Source organism: Puma concolor, chromosome B2, assembly GCF_028749965.1.
Source record: "Puma concolor isolate L17-30 chromosome B2, mPumCon1.1.hap2, whole genome shotgun sequence".
NCBI lineage: Eukaryota > Metazoa > Chordata > Mammalia > Carnivora > Felidae > Puma > Puma concolor.
In genome coordinates, this window is record NC_141671.1 from 26,329,205 (window position 1) to 26,344,108 (window position 14,904).

A 14,904-nucleotide genomic window follows, 5' to 3' on the forward strand; every position below is an offset into this window, starting at 1 on the left:
CTGAATGTGTGGCAGACTTTAGCAGCTGTAAATGCTTTAAAAAGGAAGTTGTGCTGTCCTTAGAGATTCATATTTCAGTGTAGCTGCTGACTCCATTGCTGCAGGTGTTGAATTAGGAGCTGGGGTGGGGGGAGTAAACATTTTCTTGATTGCAAAAATACATTACAGAATTATGTTTAATTATCAGGTTATTTGCCTTCTCTCAGTTTTAAATGACAGAGCCCAAAAAAGCAACTATCTGTAAAGGATTTGAAGCTATTTAAACAATGCCCACTCTGGATCCTGTGTCTTACAGACTGAGTGGATTGTCCCCCTTCCTGGGTGACAATGATGCTGAGACCCTGAACAACATCCTGGCCTGCAGGTGGGACTTACAGGATGAAGAATTTCAGGACATCTCAGAGGAAGCCAGAGAGTTTATCTCCAAGCTTCTGATTAAGGAGAAGAGGTAATCCAAGTTTGTTCCGGGCTCTGGAAGAAGGAGGGATAATAGGGAAGCACATGCCACCACAATTCATGTGAGATAATCCCTGAATTCCCTTAGTGACATCTCCGATGCCTGTGCAAAGTTGTAAATGGAAGGAATTTGATGCTCTTAATCTCATTTACTGAGGTCTGGGACTGGTTTGGTCCTGAGGCTTGAAAGGGGCTACAGAAACTTCCCTCCTTCTGCCTTTTTCAGTGAGGCTGTAGCAATTAGGGGCTCTTGCTAGGCCTCAAAATGAAGGGTTTGGAATAAGTTATTTCCATAACCCCTTTCACATCTACAAAGCATGTATCTGGCTCTGTGTAGGTGAACACTTAACTATCATTTCATTTGAGAACCTACTGTGGGCCAGACTGTGCCAAGTGCTTTATAGACATGCCTTTTTTTTTTTTTTAAGTTTATTTATTTATTTATTTTGAGAGAGAGAGAGAGAACATGGGGAAAGGGCAGAGAGAGAGAAGAGAGAGAGAATCCCAGTCAGGCTCTTTACTGTCAGTGCAAAGCCCAAGAAAGGGCTTGATCCCATGTCCGTGAGATCATGACCTGAGCCAAAATCAAGGGTCGGATGCTTGACTAACTGAGCCACCCAGGTGCCCCTAGACATGTTTTTTAACCTCCATCCATCTCCAAGATGCTGGAATTGTCATTACTGTTTTATGGATAAGACTCTAAGTAGTTTTCCTAAGATCATATGGCCAGTAATTGGCAGAACTGATAGTCATGTCAACCTTCCCCTAAGGCTGTACATTTAACTGTGATATATAACATGGCCTCATATTTTCTGTCATGCTCAAACCACATTAATTCAAAATTCAGAGGATGAAGAAGAGTGATTTTGAAATATAGGTGCTTGCATTTTAGAATTATGGCTGGGGAAAGACATTGTGATTAACTAGTCAAAAACACTCTTTCAGATTTTTTTAAGTTTATTTTATTTATTTTGAAAGAGGGAGAGAGAAAGAGCACAGCAGGGGCAGAGAGAGAGAGAGAGAGAGAGAGAGAGAGAGAGAGAGAGAGAGAATCCCAATCAGGCTCTGCACTGTCAGCGTTGAGCCCGATGTGGGGCTTGAACTCGCAAATGATGAGATCATGACCTGAGCCAAAATCATGAGTGAGATGCTTAACTGACTGAGCCACTCAGGTGCCCCCAGATGGTTTTGTATCGAAAATATATACTAGTAAATAGTATTTAAGATTTTCAAAGCCAACAATACTTGTTTCCTTGTTTTATTATCTCTACTGCTTTTAAGTTATTAATAAACATGACCATGAACAGATAGGAGGGTGTATTTGGGGAGAGGGTATTAAAGAAGTATCATGGGCATTGGGTCTGGAAAAGTGCCTGACACAAAGGAGGCATTTTATGTATAATCCGCCAGGAAATGTGTCTGGGGCATTGAGAACAGATGTATAAAGTCCAGTCCCTGCCTTTAGGTAACACATGATCTAAGAGATAGGTATTTTTAAGAAAGATATAACCCAATGCAGTCAATGCAAAGTTAGAGTATATTGAAAAGGGTCAGGACTGAGTCCTAAAGGATAAGGAGAACTTAGCCAGGCTGGTGGTGTCAGTATGAGGACAGGGGTAATGAAAATACATTGGTTTTATCTTTAATGGAAAGGCACAAAGCTGTTGTTACTATTATTATTTGTAGATGACTGAACACCAGGCAGTGAACAGATAGAAGGTGTCAACTCTGTCAAGTTTTTGGTGGCTAAGATCCACATTAACTAAGAATCTATTTTACAGATATATTTTTATGTGTTACTGATTTAATCCTCTGGATTAAATGAGGAAATTGAGGCTGAGAGCAGTGAAGCAATCACACAGCTAGTTCAGTGCAGAGTTAGAGCGAGGCCTTTTGGCCTCCAGCACCATGTCCTGCCCCCTCCTTCAGTCTGAGGGTCACATTAATACCATGGGAGGGACAATTGCACATTTGGGCAGAATGACAACTGGCTGATTATTATTGGATGAAACTAAGGCCAACACCTGATACCACTCTCATAGAATACATTTCCATGTACAAAAATAAACTTGAAATGTATTAAGAATTTAATTATTAGTACTGTGTTATTGTTAACTTTTTAATAGTCAACTTTAACAAGTTTGACATTACAGTGCAGAAATAATAATTTTTTGGGCACTATCAGCTATTGGAATGCTTCTGGGGGTCCAATACTGAAAATGTATAATATTCAACAAAATAGCACTTCCCTCTGAGGTTGGTAGAGGTCAAGAGTTTTAAGAAACATTACATCTGCCTGCTTCGGGTCCTGCCAATGGTGACACTCTCACCAAGTTATTAAACTTTCCTTCATGGTAAAGATTTATCATCTCTTCAAATCTTATACTTAAATATTTGTTATCTGATGAAACAATTTTATTGAAGCAATCTACAAACTGAAGCTCCATGACTGCTTGAAATTATTTTCTTGATACAATTTCAGAAGTACACTCCAGATTGTTACACTCTCTTGTAGTTTTTATGTTGAAAGGTTATTTAGTTTAATGTGATAAACATTAGCACACAAGACAAGTTTACCAAATTTAGAATTAGAATATAATATAATCTCTATAATTCTTTCTCATGTTTTTTTTTAAGCTGTATAAATGTTTGCTGTCTCAAAAGGATATAGTTTCTTTGTAAAGGTATCTAATGTACTCTGTCTCAGTACTTATATTAACTCTCTATCTATTTAAGTCTTTAAAATGTCTTAATTCAAAAATTAGTGCTACATATTATTCAAAAGTTTTAATATATAAATTGCTCTTGCAATTATCAAGAATCCTTGTAGCATTTTGCTCTTGTAGTAGTATGTATACATTTATTCTTCCATTGACTGATAGAAACTCAATCCATGAAGCTCAAACATTGCATGAAAAATGGTTACTTGTATTTGAAAGTAGATGTTCAATTAATAACAAGAATTTTGAATGATTTGTCTCACTTGTCTAACCACTGTTGTTACCCTGACTGGTTTGATGGTAACCTACAATCATCAATGATAGTTCCAGAGAAAGTAGAATTGCCTGTGAATTTGACGTTTGGCCATCTGGTCTCCCAAAGGGAATGGCCAGAGCTGAAGCTGAATGGCAGATTCAGGCCTCATTTGGTATATCTCTGCTAACAGCCTTCTGAATCTCCCTTTAGTTGGAGAATAAGTGCAAGTGAGGCTCTCAAGCACCCCTGGCTGTCAGACCACAAGCTCCACTCCAGACTCATTTCACAGGTAACCAAGGTTTGTTGCTTTTCCTCTCCTTTTCTAACTGACCTCAATCTTTGGATAATCCGAGGCTAGAAGCATCCCAGCCTTATATGGGTTTCTGTCTCATTCCATTTCTCACAGCCTTCAAATCTTGGGCTAGTGTTGAATTGCTTAAAATGCTTTTATTAAGCAGTTTGTGTTTTGTCAAATATGATGTTTAGGAGAGTATTACTTTCAGCATAACTATTGTGTTTATTATTCAATCATTATACTTATTATAAAATAAATTACATCACTGTACTATGCACACATACTTATATACATAGTCTAGAATATATAAACAAATAATGTTTTGGAAAATACATGTTAGTGTATATTCAGGATAAATAGTGCTCCTTAATTCAGAACTCAGATTTTTAACTTTTGTGTTTACCTGGTTCAGTATGCTCTGGGAACCAAAAAACTGTTCTACTCAGGTTGATCCAGAGAGCAATGTAAATCTATGTGAAGGAGACTCTTACCAAAGACTGAATGAAGATGACCTAAGTACTGGTGTGTTGTTGTTGTTGTTGTTTTTAATCTTTTTTCTCCTCAAGTTTCTATTTAAATTCCAGTTAGTTAACATACAGTGGAATATTAGTTTCAGGAGTAGAGTTTAGTGATTCATCACTTACATATAACAGCCCGTGCTCATCCCAAGTGCCCTCCTTAATTCCCATCATTCATTTAACCCTCCCCCCTACCCATCTCCTTTCCAGCAACCCTCAGTTGGATCTCTATAGTTAAGAATATGTTTCCAGGTTTGTCTCTTTTTTCCCTTTTTTCCTAAGTACTTGTTGACAAAAATTGAGCCCACACTCTGTGATAACTTCATACAATAAGATTCCTAATCTACTTATTGCCTTAATTCCTATTTATGTCCAAGAACTCATCTGTCCCTTTGGCACAGATTCCTTCCCTAAGCTTCAGATGCATATATCCACTTGACATTTCCACTTGGATCTCCTCTGTCCTAAACTGATCTCATCTTTTCCATCTCACTTCTTCCTCCACCATTCTCCCAGAATGGCCCCCCACTGAATGACCTAAACCAAACCTGAGGGCATTTTTGTTGTTTCCTTCCTGTCCCTCAATCCTCCCATCTCATATTTGATTTATATCCAAGTTCTGTACATTATTTTCCCTAATTACTTCTAGAATCTGTCTAACCTTGTTCATCCTGTTTGTTATCCTGGCCCATGACACCCCTCATCTGAATTACTACAACAGCCTCCTCCTGTAACATTTAAGTAACTCAACTAAACATTTAGGATGTTTACCTGGCCAAGATGTAGGGAGAGGCAAGAAGCAATGTGTGCCTTCAGGCCTTATCAGGGAAGGTCTGACGTAAGCATGGTTAAGATAGCTGCCGTCATGCCCTGGAGTCATATGCGTTTGATACACTTTCATTTCCTCCATCTCTGCACCCCATCCTCCCTACTCCTCAGGGTTTTGGAATGGAGCTTTTTCAGTGACCAAAAAACCTTGGAATGACTATGCTTCAGGTACTCATTTTTTCCACATCCAGTTTTTATTGAAATTAACTTTACTTCTAAATTCAGCATCAGTACTGAGTTTTATTTGTGTCTGAATATACCTTTCCTTGATAATTGGTACTGATGTCAAGTAAAAATAGACTTTTTACCTAGTTGGTACCTCACCCAGACTACATAAACTGCTTATTAGGGTTACCAACCTATTTTGGGCCAATTTTCCACCAATGTATTTTTATCCAAGCTTATTGGTGTCCAAATAACACTTTGACGTGGTAGGACAATATGGAAACCACAACAAATAATTAATGACATTATATAGTTTAAAAAGTGCTTAAAATATTTTTTAAACCATATAACAACAGCAAAAATCACCTTTTTGTTATTCTATCCAACTGTTGGTACCTAGGTAAATTGATATTTCAAGAACGATGGAGATTTGAAAAAAATTACAAATTCCACTGTATAAATCTAGTCAGTTATCATTAAAGTTATAATTATATGGCACTGTGCCAGGCACTGTTCTCACTGCTTTACAAAAAATAATTCATTTAATCCACATACCAGTTCTCTGAAACAGGTGTTGTTATTATCCTCATATAGGTAAAGAAACCGAAGACAGGGGTACTTGTCTAGGATCTCACCAGAAGGAAGTGATGGAGCTAGCTCCCCAGTGTAGACAGGCAGGCTCTGGAACCTGGGCAGAGCTTCACTACTCTACTATCCTGCTGGATAATGGGCTTCTGGGCAAAGGAGGCCTGATGATATTTCCAGAACTCTTCCTGTACAGTACATTTTTGGTGTTCTTGAAAGCCAGTATTCAAGCTTAGTGTATTTTATTTTTAAAGAAATATTGAGACTAGATTTTTCCAGAAGATTCATTTTTGGAATAATTTTGGTTCTGATATGTTTTATAAAATCAGAATGTAACTTTATGTTGAACATTTAACTCTTACCCCAAACTATTTACTATTCAAATTGAAACTATATTTTAAAAGCCTTTTATAAACTTTTATTTATCTCTTTTAATTGTTTCATGCTTAAAACACTTACAATTTATTAACCACTAAACATGCTTATAATCAGTCAGTAAATTTAAAAAGGATTTTTCCTTAGGAATTAAAGCCCTGTAGCTCTCTGCCTTCTGTATTATGCTCTTACATTGCCAACCATCCATACATAAACCACCTTCCATCAGAAACAGCTCTCAGCTTGAGTGGAACAAAGCATTCCCAAATTACAAATCTATTAGAACCCATCAAGCACCTACTGCAGGCTTAATAAATGTGTTGGGCCTGGAGGAAAGAAAAATGAACAAATATGACATTGTTTCTTTTCTGCCAGAACTAATAAGCCTCTACCTTTCCTTCCCAATCCCAGTGTTACAACCTCAGCTCTTGCCCTTTTTCCAATATGCTGAACTAATAAAATACTGTAGGAGCTGATATTCCATATATACCCATCTCTTTTCTAATTCACCAAATCATTATTTCATTAATGACAACTCTGATCATATTACTCCCACACCATAAATTCTTCCAGTATTCCCCATCGTGCACACCAAACTAACACACCCAACCGTCCAGCCTGCTCTGACATGCCCTGATATCAGGTGTCCCATCCTGTCTTTGCTACTGCTTCCAGATCAGCCCAAATCCTAGTGAGTGCCTGAGACCTACTTTAAATGCCACCTCCTTTAAGATGGTTCTTCTCAACCCCAAAACTGGAGGTGCTTTTTTTGTCTTCTTGAACCTCTCTTGTGGCACTTAAATAATGCTTGAAAACTTTTGGAAGAAGCAAAAGTTGTATCTGACTCATTTTTGTCCTCATCTGGTCTCAGTCTTGACCCTCAAGCTTTGTCAACATGAATATTTGTGGAAGGGAGTTTTGACCAAACACACACATAAAAATGAAGTGTCATTAGGTGCTCAGCTCTTTGTTTCTGACTCTGAGAGGAAAGGTAGTGATGACAGGGGAAAGTGGGGAATGCTCAAGCTGGTCCCTGAAGGTGGTTCAATGCGTCTGTTGGAGGGTCATGAACAGTTTAGGCTTCTAGAACATCTCTTGAAGAGCATTTTCAACCAGTAGGAAGTTATTGACTCTTCAGGTGTTCTCATATCAGAAGTGAGGAATGAAATTATATATATATATATATATATATATATATATATATATATATATATATGTTCTAATTCTAAAGTTCTAATTCTTCTTCAAATGTCTTGTGATTTCCCTAGAAGAAGAAGAATTGCTGCTCTAATGCGAAGGACCTTGTGACCAAATAGTCCATGGAAGGTGCCCATTTGAAAGGTTGGTCTCAGGTCTTTCTGAAGAGATGTTGTGCAAGCCTTAAGAGGGAGTAGCAAGAAAGAAACCAAATGTGTGTTGCACTGACTATGTGGGAAGCAGGGCAGTGTTTCTGCTGAGGGGGAGGGCTCCAATTTTGGACTGCTGTGTGTGCAGCCTGGCTCTGCCATTTTCTAGCACAGAAACCTCAATTTCCTGTTTTGTGGGTTGGGGATAGTCTTACTTCCTATGCTTGTTGAGTGGCTCCAACAAGATAATCCATGCAAAGCCTGGATACCAGGGCCTGGCACATAGTAGGTACTTGATAATTATCTCAGTAGGTGCCAGTAATTGAACAAAACCATCTCTGGTAGTCCTTACAATTGGGATCAGAAGAAGTAATACCTTTTTTGTGTTGATGGGGAAACCAGTCTCGAGACCCACACACTAAATAACTCCCCCAAAGTCACGTAAATGGTACAGCATGACTTCTCAGGTGTCCCTGAATTTAAAGCCCATGCTTGTTTTTCTTTCCTGAACTGCTTCCTGGTATTGGCCCAGTCTTGGAGCTGGAGGAACCATACCACTTCATACACAGCCTGTACCCTGCTTAGAATTTTGTCAGAATTATTAAGAGATGGATTTACACATAAATACTTTTGATTGAATCAAAAGCTAGCTTAATTTATGCCCTAAAGGAGAAGCCTGAAGCCTTGCACTTATTACAGAGAACTTTTAGAAATCTCAACATATATGTCCTTGTTGGGGGGCCATTTACCCTCCAGCAAGCCAGTTCTCTCACTTGGGGCAGTAAGTCCATGGCCACTGTTACCGCTCAATTTTAACAAATGTGTAGGACTGATGACTTGTGAGTCTGCATTCTTGCTGCCTGCTGGTCTTACTCTTTTATTCTCATTTGTATTTACTCTGGTCCTGAGGTTTTTGTTTGTCTGTTTGACTCTATATTCTTACAAGCTGCCTTGAAATCTTTTGTAGAATAAGATCGGGTAGAAATAAGTCAGTATATCATAATAAAAGTCCCAGGCCAGAGTTAGGAAAGCACTCAGCCTTTGGTGTAAGGGTCATTCCTTCTCAGTCTACCACTTATGTAGAAATCTATGAAACATCAGCAGGAAGGCTTGTGCTTCCTACTTACAAAGGCCACTATCATGGGTCAAAGATAGCAAGGACGGTAAAGTTTTTGGAAGAGTAGAAGGTAGCTGTGTGCCTTGTGATAATGTGGAGAAAAGAAGGACGCTCCCTGCTCCCAGGCCTGGGTGGTCAGGCTCACTGAGGTACCGCCTGGCCTTCACCCGTGAGTGGTGGGCACCAGAGTCTGCGGGGAACTCTCCCTCCCTCCATCCCCCAGCAATTTTGTCTCCGGTGACCACAAACCTCAAGGGTTTGCCACAAACTGCCTTCCCACCCTAAGCACTGGAGTCACTTTTGAGGCCTGGTAGGAATGAATTCATTGGGTGACTGGAGGTTGCACTGCAAGGCATGCCTGTCATCAGGGGCTGGCAGGGAGAGAAAGAGGAAGAAATGGTAGTGGGAGGCAGTAGAATCCTTCCATGCCACATTGATCCTTTGAACCCAAGGCAATGTAGGCCAGTAGCAGCCCAAGGAGTGACAGTTATGTGGAGGACAAAACATTGGAGCTGATGACACTGGCACAGTTAGCTACTGTCTTTGTTGAATTGCTTGATGAGACCTTTGAGCGTGGTCAGGTCTGCCTCCAGACGGTCCCTTGGGCTGGCTGCCTTCCTCTCTGGGGACCTCAGCTCCAGTGGGCCACAGAATTTCAACTTGGTTGCACTGCAGGCCTGGGAAGCATTGTTTAAGGTCCATGGGATGTGGGTGCCTCCCAGTTTACTTTTTTTACTCTTTCTTTTTTTCAAATTAAAATGTAAGCTTAAGACATTAACTCTGAGAGCAGCCTCATTTGAGAAGAATTTTTTTTAAGTCATTTTTTATAGTATTTCCTGCCAGGATAAGATGGGGTTTTTGGCAAGCTTTACTAGTGAGTAAAACCAACTTTGTGATAATATTGATTTTTAAAATCTGGTGGTTGAAGATTATTCCTGTGGAAAAAGAATGACTTCCAGGCCCTGTGAATAAGGCAGGATCCATCATGTCGATTGAGGCATATAAATCTCCTGCAATTTGTTAGAGGTTTTTTGATGCATTGAGGAAATACTCTAAAAATCAACCTGGTGGCATTTCGTTTGTGTTTCCGTTCCATCTTTTGCCAACCCGTGAACTATGAATTTAGGACACTTTCTCAGAGCCATGAATTTAGGACACCTTCTCAGAGTTTGATGTTGGGCAGCAAACCTGTGCAGGCCTATGTCAAACGTGGTCATAAAGCAAATGAAAATCTTTCCCACGCGCAATCTGTGGCCTTACTTTGATGCGGGGTCAGGCTGACAGAATGGATGGTGTGGTAGCAGCTGGGGAGCTGGCTGTGCCTCACATGAAACAAAGAGGCCTTGTCCTTCGATCTTGCAAATAGTACGAAAATATCTTGCATAAACTGAAAAAAAAAAACCCAACTCGGGTAAGCAGTGGAATCCTGCAAGGGGTTTCTTTTTTTCTCTCACATGCACACATACATTATAAAAAAATCATGTGTGGTTTTCCTAAGGCGCACAACCAACTAATTACAATTTTAAAAGCCCTGCTGAATTAACAAGAGTCATATTTTGTTTGCTTTGCAGGAAAACTGCTGCGGTTGCTGCTGCTTTGAGAAGATTTTTGGAAAAATCAGCAGTTCTGATGCCTTGACCCCTGTGATGACGGGTGGCCCTGGGGGGGCAGTGGAGCCGCTGCACTTGAACTCTGAGCACCCAGTTAAGGGGGACACCTAGTCCTGTGGTCCCAGGGGGTGCAGACAAGCCCTGCATCCCTTTCCTCAACTCCCCAGACCCCATGGTAGTGCACAACGGGAAAGATGCTTCCCTGCCATCTTGAGTTTTCAATTTTTAATTTTTGATTTTAGACACTGGGGCAGGGGGTACATTATTTCTTCTCTTTCTCAGCTTATTAGAGCAATCATACCGGACATTTATTTGAGACATTTAAATCTGGAGGATACATTTAGAGGGAGAAAACTGCTTCCAGTCCTTAAACTATGCCTTTCAAAGGGGGCCATCATATCGCCAGAAAAAAATTCTGTCTTTTACACCCTTGAGCATTTAGTTTCTCAGACTCTATTATTTTTATTTGGTCTGAAATCAGGTGAATCCAACTGATAAATAATTTACTTTCTGGAACACAAACTGTTTTTGAATCCCAAGGCAAGAGGCATCAGACGTTATATCTTCCATATATCCTGAACTTTCTCCAAGTTCATCAGTTTCTTCTGAGTAGCTGATTCTACTTTCAAATGCGTGACGTGCATTTCACAAGACACTCCCTGCTGTCTCTGATCGTACATTTGCTTGCATGAAATGCTCTGGTTTTCACAGGTGGAGCAAGAGGTATCTGTTTATGGTTAGTCTTTGGAATTACAACCTTTGGAAAAATGTTGATAGTCACAAGAACTTTCCTTATGCTGCCATTACCAATGAGACATGGGCCGTGTGCATGCCAAGGAAGGACAGTGCTTTGCTTCCAGTGTTGCAATGACTTGGGAAATAGCACTCAGGCTTCTGGGTAAATTCCAGCATTTCTGAAGACCGGTAATCTCACCTATGTGGAGTCTCACATGGCTCAGTGGTTGTGAAGAAAGAACATCCAGAAATCAACGGTGAGGGGAACACTGCTGCTCAGTCTTTGGATATGAGAATAACTTCCAGTTGGAAACTTCTTCTTGCTCCGGAGCTCATGTGGCATTTCATTACAGATATTTAATAATGGACATGAGCCTGACTGTATACAGCACAGAAGGGCATCGGGCCTCTCAAGGGTGAAACATGTGCGTCATTTCTTTACGAAGAGGAGGCCACGCAAAGCCACACTAAATTCCTATTACACGTCCATCATCAAGCTCACTATTCGGCCTCTTAAGTTTTCCTCATATTTCCCATTTCCAAATAACTCCAGTGTTGAGATCAGCTATAATAATGTCTTTATTTTTAGCTGTAAATCATTCTAGGCTCTGGTAGTCACAATAGCAGTGACATGAAATAAGAATGACTTGATGGCCATGTTAGTGAGGGCAGTTTTAACTGGCATTGACTTTTCTCCATTATTGCTCATATGCACCTAGTGGATGCTTATAGCATGCCCATGAATAACGAAATGTGCAATGTTCTTATTCTCATGTGTAAGGTAAAAGGGAAGTAGAGACAGAAGAAAATGTGTAATTTAGTTAGGACCATATGCCAATTTAGTGGTCATGCTAGCTATAAAACTGACTCCTTTCTAGCTTTGCTCTTACATTATGATGCATTTCTTTTTTCCTTTGGCCTATGCATTTATCCAAGGTTGGTTTTCTCCTGTTCCTGTTATGTGACTGTGCTTAAAATGGTTAATTTGGTTTCCTTAAAAAAAAAAAAAAACAAACATGTACACACACACACACACACACACAAACACAACAAAGCCTTGTGACTGAAGTGTTATATTACTGTGCTATCTTTAGCTGATGGTATTCATTGAGGCTGGAAAAATACAAGTCAGTGCATGCATTAATACTCAGACCACAGAGAGCTGGCATTCACTCAAATGCTAAATAAGACGCAAGGGTCTGATTTGAAACCCCTCATGGAAGGGCGTTTTCTGTCCTGTGGTGTGGAATCTCTACCAGATAGAGCAGGAGATCTTTTGCATCCAACTCTCATCCTGACTCACGCTGGCAGAGAAGCTTTCACCAGACCCCAACACACGTGGGACCGGCAGCTTAGGCCAAATGAAGGAACGATTTCTTTGACAAATTAATCCACTAATGACCCTGCAGTCAGTGGGTGTGATTTTTTTTAAAAAAGAGGTTTAGAAAGGAGACTCTACTTTAAAAACGAATCTCCTTTGAATTTGGAGTTGAATTTCCACATTTGGATGGGGAGGTATCCCCGTGCCAGCGGGGTGCCTTTTATATGAGAGCTGAGGATAGTTTGCATCTCAGAGTTGATTATTACAGTCTACAGTTACAGTGAAATGGGAGATTTTCAGTCTCCTGCTCATCCTGTTCCCTCCCTCCACACCCATGTGTGGCTGCTCCAGCAAGCACTGGTAACTTGGTAGATTGCCACTTTGATGGGAAAGGGGGCTTTGCACAGCAGAGGAATCAAACCAGATGCAAGCATGGACCAGAGAAGCTGAGTCTGGCGAGACTTGGGCTATTGTGATCAATTTTTCCAAGAAGTCATTAGGATTTGATAGGCTGTACTTCTCCCCCACCCACTTAATGGACGTTATGGCTTCACTCACTCGCATTAGGCAGTAGCCATTGCTTTAGAAAATAGAGGAAATTAAAGCACTGATGTGGCACTTCCCACTGCCTAGAGAGAAACAAACCTCACAAAGGATTAAAGAAAAAGCATGCCCCTTTTGTAATTTGTAAGACACCAACACTTACCCACAACCTGTTGCTATTTCAAAAAATCAGGGAGAAAAGAGCTCATGCCCTAATTTGTTACATAAAAGCATCTGAAATGGATTCTCACCTGGACTACCTTGGGGAAAGATTTCCAAGTCAAAATTGGGTAATTCTCATGTTTGTTTTTTAGTTAGTTTTTGTCTGACTTGACATTATTTTGCTTTCTTTCCTCAAAAATGTAAATAGGCATGCTGCTATTGTTGTGGCATACTTGGATGTGAATGTGTTTTGAAAGATACGTGAATTATTACATTTTCACTATTTTTATGGAAACTAGAGTAGAATTTTTTTCTTGTTTTAAAATCCAAATATGTATTTGATATTAGGGAAATGAGGGTCTTATTCTTTATTTCATTCCTTTATTCTTCCTTCTGCTCCCAGTACCCCCACCCTAGGCATTAGGCAAATGGTGTCAGGATGCCTACATGTGCTTGCTTAGTTAGGATTACAGGCCACCTGAGGGAACCTCGTTTGGAAAGTTCATCTGTGCAAGTGAGGCAAGAGGGCAAAGCAAGGGTCTGAGCAGGCATGCCCAGTGAACTCAGTTCAGCTCTCTATCCGCTGGCAAGTTCAGCATGGGTCTAGGCTGCGTGGCTCACGTCTCAATAGCTGTGATGCTCCCTATTTTGCTTTTGCTTTGTTTTGATTTTTTTTTTTTACTTCTTTCTCTTTTTCTTCAGTTAGAATCAAAGTCCATCTTCTTATCCATCATAATGCTCCCCTGAAGCCTTTTTGGGATGAAAATTATATTTCCAAAAGGCAAATGGCTTGCTGTCCTAAAGGAAACTTGAAGCTGGACTATCAGACTATCAGATGCTCAATTTCCAGATGAAGGCAACTTCCTTGCCTTGCACGAAGTCAACAGTTTCTCACATTTGAAGGTCTATGTATGTCTCCTAGATACATTTCAGTCAGGTGTACTTTCCATAAGTGATCTTTATGTGTGTAGTTTCACCTTCCATGAAGGCTTATAACTCAACCACTACTTATTCAAGAGAGCAGAGAACATCTAATACCTGAGTGTTCTGATCTTGAATTGTATGTATTTTGTACTTGTCCCATCCGATAGATGTCAGTGAGTCCTTTCGATGAAGTTTAGTAGTGTAGATAAGAAATAAAAATGGATTCACAATGTGGTGATTGCATTTGTCATGTATATTTTTTATTTCTGAACATAGTTTAATTCAGCTGTATTTCTTTGCCTTATAAAGATGTATAACAGTCATATATATGTATTATATTGACAAATAAACATGGACTTTATTTATCCTTTGGTTGATGAGCTAAATTATTCAAATAAGTGGACTTGGTAAATGCAATACAAACTCTTTTTTATGATAAGTTCTGACACGTTAAAAGTCCCATGACATTAAGAACCCATACCTTAAAAGAATGATGCCATGCTATTTATTTGGGGCTCCAGATCCATTTGCACACTGGCCAGCCCCAAGGTGGAGAAAACAACTCTCCCAGTTGAAAACATGGTGATTGCAATGTACCCACAAAGATTTAGGATTTTTATTCCCTATGAATAGAAAACATTGACTAAGATATATGTAAAGTGTCTAGTATCAGAACACTGTTTAATAAATTAAGGCAATTAGCAATTCAATCCCTTTAATGTATCTTAGTGAATATTCCTCAGATGCTTGTAAGGCACCTGCTTCAGAAAATCTGCCACTGAAATATTTCAGTATATAATGGCCACCCAGTCATCAGCAACCACATTGCTTTCTGGGGGCAGCATTGGCCAGAAATGCTGCTGAGACTCTTCAGCATCAAGCATGCCTTTGTGCCTGAGGATGACATTCACACCCATGTCAACATTCACATGTTAGCCCAGCAGTGAT

At 39.9% G+C, this 14,904-nt stretch overlaps 1 protein-coding gene across 4 annotated transcripts in view; it reads left to right on the plus strand.

Annotated features, from left to right (window-relative positions):
* The window catches only part of MYLK4 (myosin light chain kinase family member 4), an 86,688-nt gene extending 72,367 nt beyond the window's left edge, over positions 1 to 14,321 (plus strand). For 2 of the 4 annotated variants that reach the window (XM_086706435.1, XM_086706437.1), the window contains 4 exons: positions 296 to 448; positions 3,643 to 3,730; positions 7,467 to 7,539; positions 10,233 to 14,321. In XM_086706435.1, coding sequence (XP_086562561.1) covers positions 296 to 448; positions 3,643 to 3,730; positions 7,467 to 7,514 — 289 coding nt within the window. In that variant the 3' untranslated portion in view covers positions 7,515 to 7,539; positions 10,233 to 14,321. The remainder of the gene's footprint in view (positions 1 to 295; positions 449 to 3,642; positions 3,731 to 7,466; positions 7,540 to 10,232) is intronic. The other 2 variants (XM_086706436.1, XM_086706438.1) reach the window with 1 other exon arrangement.
* The last annotated feature ends 583 nt before the right edge of the window (positions 14,322 to 14,904 follow it).